We start from the raw sequence: 20,790 nt of genomic DNA on the forward strand, positions 1-20,790 counted from the left end.
CTAGTTTGACTGCCAGCAGTTCACGGTCACCAACATCATAGTTGGTCTCGGAAGAAGACAGTTTTCAATCAGAAACATTTTACCTAGAATTTTGGTTGTGGTCAGGAGGGCCTCATCATAAAAATGTGCCCAGACAGGGCCGGGCCGGCTCCGCCGGGTTCGGCGAAGCAGCAGGCGGCTGCTGAGCAGGTAGGAGACCCGCCTAGTGAGGGTAGGGCAGCGGAGGAGCCTGCTGCTGCTGCGGGGAAACCTGCTGCTGCTGCGGGGAAACCCGCTGCCGCTGCGGAGGAGGCCGTGGCGGCTGCGGAGGAGACCGTGGCGGCTGCGGAAGAACCCGCATTGGTGGTGGAGGAGCCCACTGCAGAAGAGCTGGAGAGAGGTACAGTCGTGAGTGAGACCCCTAAACTTGATGAAATATATTAACAGAAGCTCGAGGTGCGTTTGTCAGGTCTAGAGCGAGATGGTTGGAGGAAGGGGAGCAGAGTTCTTCCTACTTTTTTGGTTTAGAAAAATCTAAACTTCATAATACTTTAGACACACTTAAAGTTAATGACAAGATTGTATCAGACCATAAAGCACTCGGATCATTTTGTTCCAATTTTTACAACTTCTACTCCTCTAAATATTCAGATGAAAAAGCTTCTTTAATGATTGAAGCTATTAAACATTGCAAAGTTGTATCTGAGGCTGATAACAAAATGTGTGATGCTAACCTCAGTCTACACAGGACGTGGAATAGGCTATTTACGTCTAAAAAACAACAAATCACCAGGTGGTGATAAAGTGAGCTTTATAAGAAAAGTGTAAAAGATCTTAGTCTCTTTATTCTCAGCACTCTTTCAGAAAGTATTGCCACCTACTTTAACACAAGGCCTTATTACTCTGGTCCCAAAGTCTGGCAAAGACAAGTTACTCATTGACAACTGGAGACCTATTTGGTTAATGAACAATGACTATCAAGTTATTGCTGTTATTTTTGGTCAGAAGAATTAAACAAACCCTCAATTATATTATTGATGAATCTCAATCAGGCTTCATATCCCACAGACACATCACAAACAACTTAGGCCTTGTGTTTGATCTATTAAATTATTCAGAACTAATAAATGACAACAGCTTTTGTTTTTAGACTTTTATAAGGCTTTTGACTCTCTAAAGCATGGCTTTATGTATCGGGCCTTAGAAAAATTAGGTTTCGGGCAATATTTTATAAAATCTATTCAGACTCATTACCAGAAAGCAAACTGCTGTATTAAACTGAAGCATGGCACCTGTCCCAGATTTCCAGTATCCAGAGGAGTGAGAGAGGTTTACCCCATTTACCCCTATTTATTCCTGATCGCAGCCCAGCTTCTTGCACCATTTATTCTGGAAAACAATATCTATGGTATCTCAGTTGCTGACAGAGAAGTTGCTGATGACACAACAGTTTCTGAGAGATGCTCACCGAAGTCCTGTTGTTAGTAGCTCATTCAAACTTTTTCTGATGCTTCAGGCCTCAAACGTAATTTAAACAAATGTGAATTGCTTCCTATATCATCCAGTCGCAAATCCCATCTTTACGTTAAAACACAAGTTTTATATCTTGATGTAACTATCACAAAAGATGTTGTAACAGGACGACCTTAGCGGTTGGATTTTTGTTTAGTGAGAATGAGTCTTGAGCCAGAATCAGGTGGAGAACAGCAGCAGTTTATTTTTCACTCAGCATCAACAACAAAACTTCACAGCTGAAACTGCAACCTTAAATAGTCCCAGCTGTGACAGACCAAACCACATTTAATTCACAGGGGAATCATTTCATCAATCTCCACCTATTTACATAAAATACAATACTTCTATTTACTTTTTATAAATATTTTCTATTTTATCATTACACCCTAAATAAACAACACAAAACCCATAAACAATTCCCCCCCTACTCTTTTCAATGGCCTCTCCCAGAAGCTATATATGGTATCTGGACCCCCGGGGTAGAATTTGTCCAAACACCCTGGAGAGGACACAGAAAAGACAGGTGAGTCACTCTACAACAGCACTCCACACTCAACAGATTATGTGTGACCGGGTTCTGCTTCACTCCACTGTACCAGGCCGGCCCAAGTCACCCCTCAACTCTGCGTTGTGTAGATTTTTTATGAAGACAAGGAGTTTCTGGGTGAACAGTCAGTTTATTTCCTGAACAAGAACATATCAGGGGTTCGAATCAGTGCAACGGCTCAGCTTCACTCAGCACACTACAACAGAGAATTATGTTAGCTTTTTAACTTAGCAAAAGAAGTGTTTTACAATATTAACAAAACTAAAAGTACAAAAATTAGTGCCAGGCACACATATAGTAAATAGTTATTATACACTATTTGTCAAAGTTAATAAAATGATGTTTTATTATGTTGCTAACACTTTTTCTACAGTGTGCTGAAGAACCCAACTCACCTCTCGTGTAGCTTTCACAGACTGGCACTGATTACAGGGGCCACCAAAATATAACCAGCCACACCGAGAGAGAGGGCGCTATTTCCCCATTGCATTATAAATATAAAACAAGTGGAATTCTACAACTTAAACCTAAACACCGTTACATATGCACACATTTGCTTAGTTTTTCTCACCAGTAGCTCATTGCTCTGAATAACAATTATGCTCCTTCACAGGCAACAGCAACCAACCTCACTCATCAATGAGGAGCAGCTGTGCAGAGCCCAGAACAAAGGCTACATACTAATTGCTAAAATGCTCAATAAATATAATTAAAACTTCTTATGTGCAAATTTATTGTTGTGCAAATCTCTGCTTAAAGTGCAAATGCTAAATAAAGTGCTTGTTAATACAGTGCAAAAATACATTTTAAAGTGCTATACAGTGCTATATATGTAAAATAGTCCCAGTAATGAAGATCTCTTCATTACAGATGTCAAAGAAAGATGCAAGATTAACCTTGACCCTACAATTGATAAAACCAAAAAGAAATTAAACCACTGGCTTCAAAGAGATTTATCTTTAAGAGGAAGAATATTGTTATCTAAACCTGAAGGAATATCCAGGTTAACTTATGCTGCACTAGCATTAAATGTCAATACTGCTACCTGTAAAACTATTGATAAAGTGCTCTACAATTTTGTTTGGAAAAAACAAATACAATACATCAAAGACTGTGCTCCTAAACCATTAGGCTGACCAGATGTCCCCAATTTCCGGGGACAGTCCCCGTTTTAGATGGCCTGTCCCCGGCTGAAGCCGTCCCCGGAAAAGTCCCCGATTTATCGTTTTATGAATGAGAAAAAAAAGTTTCCTATTGTTATTACGGTAGCAGGAGACTCCATATGGCAGGGAATAGAAAGCGCGTAAGCGTGTTGTGCGCAACAGCAGTTACGGTAGCTGCTCGCGCTACTGTTAACGTTGCAGAGAAGAAGAGCAGCATAGCCAACAGCCAATAAAAATCAAGAAGAGCAGAGCGCGCTGCCAGAAAGGACAACAAGCTGGAAGAGGAGAGTTCGAGTTTTGACCAGCTTCGAAGGGGAGCTGACCTGATACAGTATGTGTGAACCAACGTGTTTTGTTTGACCGGGGTTAATCTTGGCCGTCATGAAGCTTTGGTTCACGGTAAACTAAGCTTTACATTACATCAACACGAGAGAGAGCACAATGAACAACTACAGAATTAGCCAGAGTGAGAGAAATAGTACAGGATGGTTAAAATAAACTCATTGTAAGAAAGGTGTTTTGGAATTAAATGGTGATCAGTGGGTTGTATTTTCAGAGCTACATATGAGTGTGGGCATTGTGATGGACCGAGTTAAAAACAGGAGGAGTCACAAGACATTTTAGAAAAATAGGGCTTTTCAAAATTTATTTTAACCCAAAGATTATAATTGACAAAAGATAAACTGAGCTCATAAAAGAGGTCAAAGAAACAAAACTGAACTCAGGCAAAAAGTATAAACAAACTGGTTGCACAAACAAACATAACTGACCTAACAAAGAAATGACACACAGGGGTTTATATACTGGCTGATCAGGCCAATTAAGACACAATAGGGTAACTAAACAGAATACAATTGCAAATAACACAAAACAAATAACAGTACAGCTAAGATTGGCTCAACTAAAGACCCAAAAATGAAAATCAAAATATATTAAACTTTAAATACTACTATTTACTTAAATCCAAAACTTATCTAAACAAAGAAACTACAAATTCCCCTGCCAGCAGGAACTAGTGGTTCGGTCCAATCAGCAGTTAAGCCTGCTGAGCCCTGAGCCCCATCTTTAGGAAGAAGCCGGAAAGGGAAGAGGAGGAGGGCGAAGTGTTGGAGAGGAGGAGAAGGCGGACAATTGAACACAACAAACAAAGAAGGCAGTAGGAGCTGATTTGGTGGATCACATAAGCTGTACATTGACTGTAGTAGCATGACTTCTACATCAGGAGGAAATAGTGGAAATGAAATGGAGTGGATGATAGCGAGGTCAGCAAAAATGAAAAGAGCAATCAGAAAGAGACATGAAATGGCAAGAAGTTGGTCGGATGAAAGTGAGCCAGGAGCGGAAGGCAGTAAATGGACAAAAACTAAATCAAAGAGTGAGTTCACAGGAACAAGATAACAGTAATACAGAAGTGGAATACAAAGTTGTGGTGAAATTTCAGCAAGAAAGGGGTTATATTCATCCGATAAAGATAACCAAAGCAGTAGAGGAAGAGATAGGGAAAATCAAAACGGCTAGAATCATGAACAACAGAAACGTGATAATTCAAGCTATTAGTGAGGCGCAACAACAGAAGATAATCAAAATGAAAACTTTGATGGGAGAAAGAATTAAATCATATATACCAGGTTATATGGCAAGGTTGAGAGGAGTAATTTCAGGAGTTCCACTTGAAATGACAATGGAGGAGGTGAAGAATGAAATCAAAGGAGGGAAAATAACAAATGCCACCAGGATTAAAAGTAGAAGAGAAGGGGAACTCAAAGATACTATGGCTGTGATATTACAGTTTGAAAATAACATGCCAGAAAATATTCAGCTAGGATTCAGGAACTATAGAGTTAGAGAGTACATCCCGAAACCGCTCAGATGTTTTACCTGTCAAAGAATGGGAAACTATAAAGGATGCAAAAAGAAAACATGGAGAGATTATTGTTCCTCAATAGGTTCAGAAATAAATTTACAGAATGTGTGGTCAATGTTTAGAAAAATGACGGGGAAAAAGAATAATGTTAATATTCCATCCTTAGTTAGAGGACAGGAGGTATTGGTTTTAAATAAAGATAAGGCAGAGTTATTAGGTGAGACATTTGCGGCAGTTCATAGTGGTGATCACTTGACAGATACTCATAGAAGGAACATGATTCAAAAACTTGGAAATCATAAAAATTCGCGAGAAAAAGGTCAAAAATATATGTCAACATTAGATATGAATATAACCATGAGAGAAATAAAAACAGTATTGAAAGAGACAGAATATTCAACTCCAGGGGAGGATCAATTATTCTACCCTATGTTTCGACAGATTCTGTAAGTAACACTGAAATTAAAATTAAAATTATTTAGTAAAATATGGAAAGAAGGATTGATACCAAATAGTTGGAAAAGGGCAATAATTTTACCATTTAATAAACCAGGTAAAGATCCTACCTGTCCAAATAATTACAGACCAATTGCTCTTACTTCTCATTTAAGTAAATGGATGGAGAAAATAATGGTTAATAGATTAGGATACTTCCTTGAGAAGAATAATCTAATTAATGGATTCAGAACAGGAAGATCAACAAAGGATGCTCTAACTAGAGTCAGTAATGACATAGAGAAAGCTTTAAAAATGGAGGAAATAATGATTATAGTATTTTTTTGACAAAGCATATGACTCACTATGGAAAGAAGGATTACTTATAAAAATGAAACAGATGGGTATAGGTGGGAGAATGTATAATTGGATAGCAAATTTTCTGCTAGATAGAAAAATAAGAGTAAAAATTGGGAATGATTATTCAAATGAATATAATGTTGAAAATGGAATACCTCAAGGTAGTGTAATTAGTCCAATTTTATTTAATATTATGATCAATGATATTTTTTATGATACAGATAAATGTATAAAATCTGCACTATATGCAGATGATGGGGCCATATGGATGCAGGGGAAAAATATTAAATATGTGGTAGAAAATATTAAAAAAGCAAATTGTAAAGTAGAAAAATTGTCTTATGAATGGGGTTTTAAATTATCAGCAAGCGAGTCTTGTTATATGGTTGTCACAAAGAACAGAAATATTAATATAGAAACAATAACATTATATGGAAAGACTTTAGAAAGAGTAACAGAATATAAATATCTAGGTTTATGGTTGGACAGTTCTTATTCATGGAAAACACATTTAGATAACTTAGAAACCAAGTGTAAAAAAGTTATTAATCTATTAAAGGCTGTGGCTGGAAATAATTGGGGTGCAGATAGACAGTCATTATTAAGCATATACAGGGCTCTCATGAGAGCAATAATAAATTATGGCAGCATTATATATGGAGCAGCAGCTAAAACACCATTACAAAAAATAGAAAGATTACAGTGTAGGGCTTTACGTATATGTATAGGAGCAATAAAAAAACACCTATTAATGCTCTCTTAATTGAAAATGGGGAAACTCCTCTGGAAATGAGGAGAATTAAATTAGCTTTAGCATATTGGATGAAAATTAAAAGTAATAAAGATGATAATGTGAATTCAATTATTTTACAAAATTGTTGGGAATATGTGAAGTTCCAAAGTAATGGATTTGGATGGATGGTTAGGAAATGGATTAAAATGTATGGATTGGAGGACAAGGAAATAGCTCAGTTTAATCCAACTAGCGTTATTCCTCCATGGTTAATACCAGAGGTTAATGTAGATTTGAAAATTAGCATAATGAAAAATGATTGGAATTTAAATGAAATAGGGATAAAGACTGATATTTATTTAAGAAATACATATAATAATTATCTTAAAATTTATACAGATGGTTCTAAGAATTTAAAAGGATATGTGGGAGTAGGAATATATATTCCAGAGTTTAAAAAATGTATTTCTAAAAGAATATCAGATCAATTGTCGGTTTTTACAGCAGAAATGGTGGCAGTTATATTAAGCTTACAGTGGGTGGAGGAGATTCGACCAGACAGGGTGGTGGTGTGCACAGATTCTAAAGCAGTAGTAGAAAGTATCAAGGGAGAAGGAAATAATAGAAAAGATCTGGTATTAGAAATTCATCATATTTTATTTAGATTATATAGGGGTGGCATTGATGTTTGGTTTTGTTGGGTGCCAGCACATGAAGGAGTAAAAGGCAATGAAAAGGCAGATAAATTAGCTAAAAGGGCTTTAGAGGGGGAAATAACAATTTCAATACCTTTTGGGAAAGGGGAAGGAAAATCACTTATTAAAAGTAAAGAAATGGAGGAATGTCAAAAAATATGGAATGAAGATGAGAAAGGAAGAAGATTATATGAAGTACAAAAGTCAGTTAGAATTCGAAGCATTAATGAAAGAAACAGAAGAGAAGAAATAATAATTAGTAGATTAAGAATAGGTCATACCTACTTAAATGACATGCTTTATTTAATAGCGAAGAAAAATAATGATAAATGTGAGAGATGTGGAGAGAAAGAAAATGTAGAACACATATTGATGAACTGTAAGTCATATGAACTCAAAAGGGAAGAATTAAAGAGAATAGTTAGAAGTATAGGGCATGAATGGAATCTTAAAGGTATATTAGGAAATTAAGGAAATATAACAGATATTCACAAATTAAGGAAAGCATTGTTTATCTATCTTAAGAATACAAAATTAAAAAAATAAAATTTAATAGATGTGAAGTAATGCAGCTACACACTCATGTACAGTAGGTGGCTGTATGCACCTTAAAGTTGCTTGTGATCCGCCATAATAGAAAAGAAGAAGAAGATTTTTTATTTTTTTTTAACAATGGTTTTTATTGTACAATAATTTAACAATAAAAACCATTACATCATCAGGTCAAGGATACTAAAAGATACAGTAATTATTTACAATAACAGCTTGTTATATTTTAGTCCTTGAGTAGAAATGGTGCACAATATATTATTAAAACCCCACAGTTCTAAAAACCCCTTCAAATTTCCTGTGGCTCTGTGAAAACAAAACTCCAACCTCAACTCTTCCACAGAGCCACCACGTCGAGTTAAGGTCCAGCCTGCATTTTGTCCCGTCGAGTTATATAAATAGCCATCTTGGCCTCGGCTAATAAATAATTTTAAATCCGGGATTTAAAACTAGTTGATCGACTATAATGTACACCATTTATAAAAACAGAAGTAGTAAAAATCACTCCAAAAAGGCTAAAAATGCTCGTTAAAATTTTTTAAAAACTAGTTAAACATACACAATCCATAAAAACATGAAAAACACTCTCGGACAAACTGCAAAATGGACACTCGTTTAAAACCCCAGGACTGATGACCGATAAAAACGAGTTCGCGGCGATGGCGCCGTGCAGGATCCGCCACTGCAGATCACCAGTCCTTTTCTTTATTGGAGGCTTATAAAGTCCTCCACTGAGGTTTTTGCCCTCCCAGTTTGTCAGTCCATCTTGTTTAGGATCTTTACGCAGTATTTGTACAGTATTTTTGGCCCCATTTTGCATGAGTCCATCCCTAAGCCTGGGCTTTGCAGCAGGGGGCCACTTTCCTCCCCAAAATTGGGATCCAGGGACACCGTCATTCGGATTGGGCAGACACTCTTTTATGGCATGTAGTTGTAGAAGCCGCCTCTCCCCAGCCGTCATTTGCTTCGTCACCCTCTCCAGGAAGCGCTGCGTCAGCCTGGCGGACCGGATCCCCAGCAGTGAGCCGACCTCCTGGACGTTGACAAAGTCCGGTCCAGCCACCTCCACCAGGCGCCGCAGGGTCACCGTCCCGGACCTAGACAGCGCCTCAGAAAAGCCCGGCACGGTGCTGTCGCAGACGTCTAACCTTGCTCCACAGACCAACGGTTCTTCTAAAAGCCAATGCAGAGAATTATGCGATTTTGACCTGTGCAGTTTAAAAAAGGCACAAGATTTTAAAACACTTTGATAAAATTGAGGCAACCCTTTTAACTTTAAAAACTAAAATCAGTTAAAAACAGAGCAGCATCCAGCCCCAGAAAATTAACACGTCTGAGAAAGCAGCTGGCCACGTCTCTCCATACAGGGGAACCTGTCAAATACTTCTGGATGAACTGTAATCTAAATGTAGCCGTTCTACTGGCCAGGTGGACGAGGCCCTGCCCCCCCTCCTCTCTGTAAAATCAAAACAGACTGTGGCACCCAGTGTAGACCGTTCCAAAAAAAGTTAACCATCTCCGATTGGATTTTTACAAGTAGCCCAGATGGTGGGTCTAACACAGCAAGTTTGTGCCACAGCTGTGAAGCAACTAGATTGTTTAAAACCAGCACTCTGCCTCGGTTGGACATTTGTGGGTGCAGCCACTTCCATTTTGATAATTAGTTTTTTATTTTTTGCTCGATTTCTTCCCAGTTCTTATTCACAACATGTTTATTGCCTAAAAACACACCGAGATATTTAAAACCATTTTTCCTCCATAAAAGACCCTGAGGGAGAACTGGGAGCCCGTCAGACCACTCGCTGACAGCCAGGGCTTCGCTTTTTCCCCAGTTCACCCTCGCAGCGGACAGAGTGGAAACCTTCTCAGTGATCTCGGGTAAAACAGTGACATCTTGTTGATGTTTAATAAAAATAACAACATCATCAGCGTAGGCAGATAAAACCATATTGTTCTTAAAACCAGGTAAAAACCAGACCATGAACACTCTAGCGCAGTGTTTCCCAATTCCAGTCCTCGGGGCCCCCCCTCCCTGCATGTTTTAGGTGTTTCCCTTCTGCCACACACCTGGATTGAATCTTTGGGTGATTAACAGGCTTCTGCAGTACTTGGTGGCTGCAGAAGATGTCATGCAATCATTTGAATCAGCTGTTCTGGTATAGAGGCACATCTAAAACATGCAGGCAGGGGGGCCCCGAGGACTGGAATTGGGAACCACTGATATAGCGTATTTTCTGGAGGAGGGGTTACAGGGAGAGTGTGTAGAGCATCCCCAAGAGCGCGCAGCCCTGTCGAACGCCTCTACACACCCCTAAAAGGAGCACACAGGCTGCCGTTGATCTTCAGCACACTCTCAATATCACTGTACAGAACCTGGATCTTGGCGATAAGACCCTCGCCGAACCCAAACGTCCTCATGGTTTTCCACAGGAAGACGTGTTCAACACGGTCAAATGCCTTTTCTTGATCTAGTGAAATCAAGCCAGTTTGCAAACCCAATGAACCGGAGACCTCCAAAACGTCCCAAATTAGGTACATGTTATCTACCATGGACCTGCTGGGGACGCAATAGGTCTGATCCCGGTGGATGACCTGCTCCATAGTCCTTCCCAGCCTAGTGGCCAGGGCCTTGGAGAGGATCTTGTAGTCGGTACAGAGGAGGGACACGGGGCGCCAGTTCTTGATGTCCTGTAGGTTTCCCTTTTATGGCAGCAGGGTGATCACTGCCCTGTGGTAGGACAAGGGGAGTGAACCAGTTTGCAGACTCTCATTGTATACATCCAGCAGGTCTTGGGCCAGAAGATCCCAGTAGGCCTTGTAGAACTCCACCGTGAGCCCGTCAACGCCTGGGGACTTCTGGCCCTGCATGCTGAGGAGGGCTGTGTGGAGCTCCTGGAGCCCCAGAGGGCGCTCCAGCTCGGTGTTGGCCTCCTCGGAGACGTGAGGCAGTTCGTCGCAGAACTCCTCGAACAGTTCCTCGTTCTCCTTGTATTCACTCTTGAACAGAGAACGGTAAAACTCCACAGCCCTCCTCCTGATCTGCCCTGGTTCACTCAGTTGCTGCCCCGTGTCCAACAGCAAAGAGTGGATCTGCTTCCTCTGCCCGTGCTTCCTCTCCAAGCTAAAGAAGAAGCTAGAGGGAGCATCCATCTCCGTGATGTTCTGTATCCGGGACCTGACCAATGCGCCTTGGACTTTATTCTCCAGCAGGTTTGCTAAAACTAGCCTTAAAGATTTGAGAGCTTCAATGTCCTCTCGATTTCCTGTGGATTCACTAAGTCGTTCTAATTCCACGATGTTCATCTCCAGATCTCTAATAGATCCGGTGATGTCACGTGTAACACTGACAGTGTGCTGCTGACTCAGCAGTTTTATTTGAACTTTACTATGGTCCCACCACTGTCTCAGGCTGGTAAAATCAGACTTTCTCTGTCTAAAACCCATCCAAAAATAACCTAAAATCTCTTTAAAACCCTGATCATAAGTTAAAGCAGAGTTAAAATGCCAGAACTTCTAGGTAAAATGTTTCTGATTGAAAACTGTCTTCTTCCGAGACCAACTATGATGTTGGTGACCGTGAACTGCTGGCAGTCAAACTAGCTCTTGAGGAGTGGAGGCACTGGCTTGAGGGAGCTAAGGAACCCTTTGTGGTTTGGACTGATCATAAAAATCTGCAGTACCTCAAGTCCGCAAGGAGACTCAACCCCAGGCAAGCCAGGTGGGCCTTGTTCTTCAGTCGTTTGGTATATCAAAGCACGTTTCTGAGCTTCCCTCACCCCGTTAAGATTCAATGATGCTATTTTAAAAGAATCCATACTGGGTAAGAAGCAAGCACCTAAACATAAAAACCTTATAAAAGATAATAAAATGCTACTGTGCATCATTTTTACTCAAAGTTGTTTTCTTGCTTTGGACATTATTTTCTTTAGTCTAAAAACTTCCGTATCTATAAAACCTGATACCTCTTTGTTCCTGATATATCTTGCGGAGAAGTAAAATAATCGCAAATTAGGAAAATAGCTCTTGATCTTTACTCCCCTTTAGTTTGTTGCAAAAAATTTCTATACGATTCTACAGGGTATTTTGGTTCTTTACTATTACTTTGTGATACAGACACCTCACTCGTGTCAGAGAACCAGTCCCTCCTGACCATAACCAAAACATTTCATACTTGAAGATGTGGCAAAAAGAACATAATCAAAATCTTCTATCCTTGCGTGAAATCGTAAGTTGAGCTCCTCATCTCTACAATTTAGTAATCATAAATGACATGTTTTAACAATGGTGATTTGCACCCTGTCGGGACTTTTTTAAGCGGCGACACCACCTTACCGTGCTTCGACAATTCTTTAATCAAAAACTCATCGCTGATGAATGGTGGCACGTTCGACAAAGTTACTTTAGTTGCCGGTAATGTTAGCGGCGAAACTTGTAAAAACAAATCACCGACAGAAACGCCCACCTCCACCAGCTGTTGAGCTTGCTCAACCTTCTCCACAAACAATACCACCGCTCCATTCATACGTGCTGCTGACCTTATATTCCCGTGCCCGATCACCTCACTCACAGCCAAACAAACTTCCTCCACGCTGCACGGAGAACCAGCACCCACCTTGATGCAGTTCTTCCGCGTCAGCGTGGAGAAAGACCCACCACCAACCACCATGGCGTCCTCAGACGCGGGCCTGACGGCCACACCCGAACCCACAAAACCCCCTTAAAACGTGACAAACTAACACAAAATCACAATTAAACGAGTAACACAAACACCCAGTGAATAAACAGTAAGAAAAAACAAAGATAGAAAAATACACAATCGTTCGCTCTCTCACTCTTCTTCCACTCTTCCGAACACACGTCTGTAATCATTGATGACTGATGGGTGAGTTTTCTTTGGCACTGGAATCAGGAAGAAGGATTTCTACAACAATAGAACCTTCTCTTGGGTTACGTCAAGGTCAAGGAAATGTTGCAAAATCCCACAAAGTTGATCTATTCATGTTATTGTGAAGTTCCTTGAGTTAAGATATTAATCATTCAGAGGATCATTCTGGTGTCAGCGGCTGTCGGCGCGAGTTGCCACACAGCTCGAAGCCCCGGTACCACTTGGTACCGGATGGTACCACCTGTTGACTGTTTGCTCTGCTTCTCCTTAACGTTTCTACCAGGCGGGTTAAAACCGCTGCTGACGGGATCTGGGCTGGAGGTTCGCGGCTGTCGGATGTGTGCTGGAAGTCTAATGTGTAGATAGTGAAAATGATTGGTGAGAGCCCTTACAAAAAAATCCCATGTGAATCACATGTGATTTTACCACAAAACTTTCCAAAATCACACGTATTCATGGGCTTTCACATGTGATTCACATCACTCACATGTGAAATTTGTGTGATCCACATTTGATCACATGTGATTTTCATGGAATTTTTTTTGTAAGGGAGTACAGTGCCCTGTGGTGCTCCAGTGTTGCTGACCACCAGACCAGACACCCTGTCCTTCAGTCTCAAACTGTGGTTGTTTTGTGAGGTAGTCTTAGATGCAGGTGATTGTTGAAGCCTCCACTTGTGTCTTCTGGAGTTTCTGACAAAGATAATCTGGCTGAATTGTGTTAGTAGCACTGGAGAAATCAAAGAACAGGATCCTCACAGTGCAGCATACTTTGTCCAGACAGTGGGTTTGTTGAACAAGGTGTATGATGGCGTTTTCAACTCCATCTCCATGGTGATAAACAAACTGCAGCGGGTTTTGACATGAGCTTGTCTGTTAATTCATTTGGTTCAGCAGGAGTCTCTCCAGGACCTTCATGATGTGGGACGTCAGGACAACAAGTCTGTAATCATTGATGACTGATGGGTGAGTTTTCTTTGGCACTGGAATCAGGAAGAAGGATTTCTACAACAATAGAACCTTCTCTTGGGTTACGTCAAGGTCAAGGAAATGTTTCAAAATCCCACAAAGTTGATCTATTCATGTTATTGTGAAGTTCCTTGAGTTAAGATATTAATCATTCAGAGGATCATTCTGGTGTCAGCGGCTGTCAGCGCGAGTTGCCACACAGCTCGAAGCCCCGGTACCACTTGGTACCGGATGGTACCACCTGTTGACTGTTTGCTCTGCTTCTCCTTAACGTTTCTACCAGGCGGGTTAAAGCCGCTTCTGACGGGATCTGGGCTGGAGGTTCGCGGCTGTAAGTAGAAGTTACTGCAGAACCTCAAGTCTTAAAGGAAGATTCGGCCCATTTAGAATTCACAAAATAAACATCAGAGAAAATATTATAGCAATAATTAGAACCGCAGCAAAAAGCCAAACATGCCACAATGAAATGAATCGAAATGTCTCTGAAGCATGGACGGACTGACAGGGGCCACCGGGGGATTCCAGGTAGATTCCAGGTAGATTCCAGGTATATTCCAGGTAGATTCCAGGTAGATTCCAGTGATGCGCATCCCAGCGGCTGTTCATGCAGGACCGGTCCAAGGTAATATGGGGCCTTAGACAGAACCTCCCTCCCCCCAGAACCCGTCCTATTAAGAACCTCAGCATCACTAACATGTATAAATATTGATAAGGTGAATCTGTGAGAGGGAGACCAGGTTTATTGGCCGAGTTTAAAATCAATCACTGATTATTGGTTATTTGCTGTGATGTACTTGTGAATAAACCTAATTCAAACACAAGGATTACACCATATTGTAGCCATGGTAACACAACAATCAAACTATCAAGATGATTCTTTAAACTTTTACAAAGTAAACTTCCTAATTAAATCCTAAATGTACTATTTATTTCTCTCAGCTGAATGCATTAAATGAAATATAATAACATTGTCATTCTCTATAAATGATGCTACAGGTTTAGATCTATGTTCTGTGTTACAATTAAACCCCTAGAAATGGTTTAATTGTGTTAGAAATGGTTTAATTGTGTTACAATTAAACCATTTCTAGGGGCCCCTGAGTGTCTGGAGGCCCCTGAATGGCCCCTACCAGCAGCTACTGAGTTTTCTTTATCTTGATATTCCAGTCTTATAATTCTAGGTCTCAGAGTTGCTAACATAAATCAGTCTGCATCCAGGTTGTTCTAGAAGTTAAATAGATATCATTGGGGCTTAATTAGTAAAATGCCAGCAATTTAGCTTATTTCATAACTTCATAACCAGAGACTTTCTGTCCTCTGATCTGTTTAACAGCTACAGTCTCAAATCAACTCAGACCTCCAGGACTGTCAGCAGCAGAAACAAAAACTTTATACCTGTTGGGGAAAATATAGACTAGATTTGCTTTGCATTTCCCTGCATGATGGCAATGATGTAGTAGGATCCAGTTAGATTATTGATTAATATGTGTTGTTGCTATGTTGTTGTACAGTGTCTTTGTTCAATGTGCCCCTTTTTTAAATTTGAGCCCCTGCCCCTCCAAAGGTCTCTGCACGGCCCTGTTTTGCATCATGTCTTCAGCTTGTAATTTGAAATTACCTCCTGCCAAGAGCTCAGCCACATAAACTGAAAAGTGATAAAACTTCTATTTCTCTATAAAGTGCAGGACTTGAAGTATAAAACACAAAAGGCCCCTTCAAGCTTTCTGCTTGGTGTCTTTTAGGCTGTTAAATAGTCATCTCATGACTCATTAAATAGTCATCGATGACTGACTGGTGAGTTTTCTTCGGTACCAGAGCCAGGGAGAAGGACTTGTATAAATCTCCCTCTGTAGAGAACTTTGTGCTGTCAGGAAGGGTAAAATAAAAGTTATAACTTTTTCTGACTGATGCAGTATTTGTCAGAGAATAGTTGCTGTACAGTAAGAAGCTGTTTAGGAGTGTAGAAAAGATCTGGCAGCCTGACCAGAGTGAAAAATAAAATTCTTGACTCACGGAAGCAGGAAGAGAAAACACATTTTTGTGAAACTCCAGGACGTTCGATTAAAACCAAGTTCTTGGCAGGACATGTCACCAGGTCCACATTCTGTTCATCAAGTGTTCAAAGGTCTGTTTGCTCAATCTCAACAACTAAAGAGGCCATTGTGCATCTCAAGCAGGTTTAAGCAGTTTGCCTTCTTCCTGCATCAGCTTGTATAATCTATAATCTTCTCATTCAACAGTCGTAACTAAAATGAAGAATGCTTTCTGTCCAAGCAATAAAAATCAAAACTATATCAGACTGTGCAGATATTGATCTACTCTACTTCCTCCATTGTTGGCTTCTACAGATCTGTTAATTTTTTTATATTTTTGAAAATTTTGTTTATTTCAGGGACTTTATCAGTAAGTGAAACACATTATATAGATTAATTGCACGCCTTCACTCAAAAAAAACCCTCTTTGGGTTAACATAAAAAATCAAGGAAAGGATTTCCACCTGATTATTTTTGCTTTATTTCAGCACTATGTAATTCTGTTACTCCAGTTCAAATCAAATGTGTTAGTTCAGCTTAATTTATTAATAAATTAAGATCAGCATAAGTTCAAATTATTCCAATTTAAAGCAAATGTGTTGGCTCAACTTAACTTTTAAGGTTGATTCAACTCATTTACTGTAGTTGGACCCAATGTAATTTAATAGAGCCAGCCCAACTAATTTGCAATGTTTTGATCCAAATAATTGACTTTACTTGATTAAGATGAAAGCAAATTTAGTTGAAACCTCGTTATGTTACAGTGATACCTTCACACTACTTAATTAAGTTGATCCAACTCATGAAAATTAAGTTAGCTCAACAAACACGCTTCATGCTGAAAGAAAGCTATTTAATGGTGTGAAAATACTTTCCATGATTTAATTATGTTAATTCAAAGACTTTAGTTTTTTTAAGTTAGATTACATTAAGTGTTTGAAGACAGCAGTGGGTGAAAGGGTAGAAAGAACACTGAACAATTAGAAACAGTACAACAGAACTGTATTTTCAAAATTGTTATCCATTTTCTTTTACATGAGCAGTGCAGGCACTTTACTACAAAAGATATTAACTGTTGCCATTTGACAACAGATTTGAGCATGCATTTAAGCTAGTTTAAATGAATAGTTTAAACAAAACCTTTAAAGTAAGTGTTTAATTAGTAACAAGAAACTTCAAAATAGTTCAGCCTACCGCACACTAAAAAAATTTACAGTAACTTACTGGTAGCAGGATTGCCAGCCAGCTACTGTAATTTTTACAGTAACATTAAGATAATCTTTTGACAGTAGCCTTACTGTAATTCAATTCCAATTTTACTATGATTTTTTTAGTTTGACTGTGATTTTATTAGTTTGACTGTGATTTTATTGCGGGTTTTCCTGTAATTGTTATTACTATTTCTGTAATTTGTTTAGTTTAACTGTAATTTCTTTTAAATAGCAGAGTAATTATATAACATGGTTACTGTGATTTCATCACATTTTTATCATAATAAAATTACAGTAGTCCTGTGATAGTTACAAAAAGTTGTCATTCTACAGTAGGCCATGAAACTGCACACTATGCTAGCTTTTAAAAGTTTAAATGTAACCTTGTAACTTAATTTACCAAACTCTCAAAAAAATAATATTTTCCTAATAAAACAAAATACATGTATATTTTAAAATCACTTGATTTTATTGCCAATTTAAATCTGACAAACTAAAGCAAAACAAAATATTAATTAATAATATAATATTTTGCAACCAAAATACTTTGCACTCCAACACAAAATGTACACCTTGCTTCTAGCACAGGTTTATTTTCCATTTTCACTGAAATGCAGTAAAAGTGGAAAATATTACCATGATTGTAATATGACTGTAATCAATCATATTACCATGATTGATATTACCATGATTGTAACCAATCATGGTAATATGTCATTGAATACAATGAATTAAATAATCTTTAATAAAACAAAAGTACCCAAATGTCAAAGTTTCCAAACTGCATTTATGTCAGTTAAAGACAGACAGGATGAAAAGGAAAGATTTCGTGGACAGACAATCTCTCTGACCTTCCTTCATTGTAGCTGTCCTCCTGTCTGTCTATTAGAAATAGACAGGACAGATACAGAGAGACGGTAGAGAAGAAGACAGACAAAGAGAAAGATGGAGTACGAGAACTGATTGTGTGTAAATGTGTAATTTTACCATTTTAAAAGTTCCACTGGTAGTCCAGGAAGGAGGAGAATGGAGACACACAGGTTCACTGCTGTGTTTTGCATAAGTCGTCCTGTTGGTTGATGTCACTTTTCCAGTTGCAGCCCTGGGTGGTCGCCCATGGCAGAATCTGGCACTGGCTGATTAATTGCAATTAATTACTATGCCTAACTTTGTAAGCTTGAAATATAAATATGCACACAGCTGTGCAAACCCCTCTTGCTGCAGGCCAACAATTTAAAATCCAAGCAATTATCTTGGAATTGTAATCTCCCATATTTAATAGCAAGAGAAATTTACTGCACTATACATGCATAGGTACCAAACTTGTTCAGGAGCCAAGTGATAGATAAGACCTATTTATTAGATCTATTTTAATTTCTAGTTCTTGGATGCCCCACTCTTTTATGATGTCGCCAAGGGCAACATGAAGCCCATATCAAACATACACATTCTCAAAAAATGTTTTGTCTCAAACCAACCATGTCTGAAGATTCTTAGTTTTTCAGGTTTTCACATTCAGGAAGGTTTATAGAAAGTCAGTTTGTTTTAAACGTTGGTTTTGAAATGTTCCTCTATATTCATTTCCTGTGATGAGGCGGTTCTCTATTGTCTTCATCCAGCCGGTGAAGACCAGTGTAATTCGTGAACGTGAAACTGTGGGCTAGTAAACTAGATGTGGTTAAAAACCCAACACAAGAAAGTTGAAACTGTTCAACTCTTGTTGCCGTCTGCAGTCGCAGGAAAAGTATTTCGCTGTTCGTAGCTCCCCGTGTCGTGTGTAACGTGTTGCTGTGAACTAGATAACACTCCGTGGGAGAGAGGCTCTGATGTCAAACTAGATGGTTCGATTGATCTGCGTTATGTAATATTAACACATTAAAATGTTCAGGTTAACGTTGACAGTCCTATGTGCACAAGTTATTAAAGCACGCTAGTGTTGGCAGTGGGATGACGATGTGGATAAACCTGACACTGTTTGTGAAAAATTGCTGGAAATTAAAGCTAAAACATTAAGTTTTGTCATTCCCACGTTTCAGTACAGATAGAAAAAAATTCAAAACTTGCAGGACCAGTCGGCCATATTGTCAGGTTGTTGGCTAAATTTCAACTTCCTCAATATTTGATCCTTTGTCTATTATCTGTTTTGACACATATTGTCAGGTTGTTGGCTAAATTTCAACTTCCTCAATATTTGATCCTTTGTCTATTATCTGTTTTGACACGATCTGATCCTATCTGATTTCTTCTTTTCTTTCTTGCCTCAGCTCCTCCCTCCAATCTTGCAGATATAAATAATTCCCAAAATGAGCAGCAAGCAGACTGTTACTTCTTCAACACAGGAACAGATTTTCTTACTGTTTTGGTTGTGTAACCATTTTTCTCTCCCACAGCATCCATGGGCAACATTGCAACCGTCTTTCAGTCAGGGAAAGGAGAAGAGTTCAGGTATCCTGCTCTGTACTACAACGACAATGAGGAAAAACTTTTTGCCTTTGCAGAGAAGCGGACAACCGCAACAGATGCTACCTCAATGCTGGTCATGAGGACAGGAATAGTGGACACTAATGAAGCCACTAAAATGAAGGAAGTGAAGGTAATTATGTAAAGCAAATACTCTATTTCAACAGAATGTTACCTAAGACATATTAAATATGATACATATGCCATATGCATTGTTTCACTTTAGTTCCTGTGAATATTTTTTCTGTTTCAGATGTTTGAGGCTGAAGAAGTAGTAGGAGTAACAAAAATAAACAACTCTACATATCGTCCGATGAACCCCTGTGTTGTGTATGAAAAAAACACAGAGACACTGTTCCTTTTCTTCATCTATGTCAATGAGACAGAGCAGTGGCAGCTTCGGCATCACCAGAACGTGGCCCGTCTGTGCTACATCACAAAGAAGATAAATGACGACAAGTGGAGTGAATTCACTGATGTGACCAACGTGCTGCCTACTAAAGGCTGGTCTACGTTTGCTGTTGGTCCGGGCCACGGCATTCAAACTGAGAAGGGCAGAATGATTGTTCCAGCTTATGCTTACAAAAAGGAAAATAACATTCCACATTCATTCTACATTTATAGTGATGATAATGGTAGCACATGGCAATATGGCATGATGCTGGATAAACCATCAGGAGAATGTCAGATGGCTGAGGTTTCTGATGGCTTGATCTACTGCAATGCTCGCAGTCAGGGAGTCTATCGAGTACAAGCACAGATTGATAAAAGTGGTTTCCACTCAAAAACATCTGTTACACCCCTTGTGGAAACAGGTGAAGGCTGTCATGGGAGTGTGGTTTCCTTCCCAGATCAGTTTGGAGAACCAAACACCAAGTGGCTACTTTATTCTCATCCAACAAATCAAAGTGAAAGACTTGATTTGGGAATTTATCTGAACAACTCTCCACAAAATTCAGATGAAAACTGTAGTGGAGAGTGGAGCCAACCCTGGATCATTAACCCTGGACCCAGTGGTTACTCTGACCTGACCTACATTGAAGGTGGCTTGTTTGCATGTCTGATGGAGCGTGGAGAAAAAACTTATACTGAAGAGATAGTATTTCAGGTGTTCAGCTATGATGACATCCAGAAAGCCATCAAAGGATAAATGTGACATCAAAAAAAATGTCTCATTTTTATTCCACCAAAAAAATTCTTTGCAGTGTATTTACTCAAGTTTGCTTACAATATATTTTCAAATGTAGGTCATATAAATACAATCAGGAGTTTCATTTGTCAGATTACAAAGTACCTTTTGAAGACAACAACCTTTAAGCAGGTATCAAACAACTTTTGACGAATCCCAAATTTCTGCATTAAAAAGTTTTCTTTTTTTTGATCTGTTATATTA

The 20,790-nt window shown here is 39.2% G+C and overlaps 1 protein-coding gene across 5 annotated transcripts; it reads left to right on the plus strand.

Moving 5' to 3' along the window:
* The first annotated feature begins 361 nt into the window (after nucleotides 1-361).
* Nucleotides 362-20,584, plus strand: LOC122819684 (sialidase-3-like). Of its 5 annotated transcripts, none has more exons than XM_044096603.1 (3): nucleotides 362-379; nucleotides 19,328-19,530; nucleotides 19,651-20,584. In XM_044096603.1, exons 2-3 carry the CDS (start codon nucleotides 19,333-19,335, stop codon nucleotides 20,545-20,547), a joined length of 1,095 nt encoding a protein of 364 aa, XP_043952538.1. In that variant the 5' UTR covers nucleotides 362-379; nucleotides 19,328-19,332; the 3' UTR covers nucleotides 20,548-20,584. The 5 variants fall into 5 exon arrangements, with proteins under 5 accessions (XP_043952538.1, XP_043952536.1, XP_043952534.1 ...); XM_044096601.1 differs by lacking the exon at nucleotides 362-379 and adding an exon at nucleotides 3,519-3,535; XM_044096599.1 differs by lacking the exon at nucleotides 362-379 and adding an exon at nucleotides 13,672-13,690.
* Nucleotides 20,585-20,790: the final 206 nt, after the last annotated feature.

The sequence above is a fragment of the Gambusia affinis genome, linkage group LG17, assembly GCF_019740435.1.
Source record: "Gambusia affinis linkage group LG17, SWU_Gaff_1.0, whole genome shotgun sequence".
Lineage (NCBI taxonomy): Eukaryota > Metazoa > Chordata > Actinopteri > Cyprinodontiformes > Poeciliidae > Gambusia > Gambusia affinis.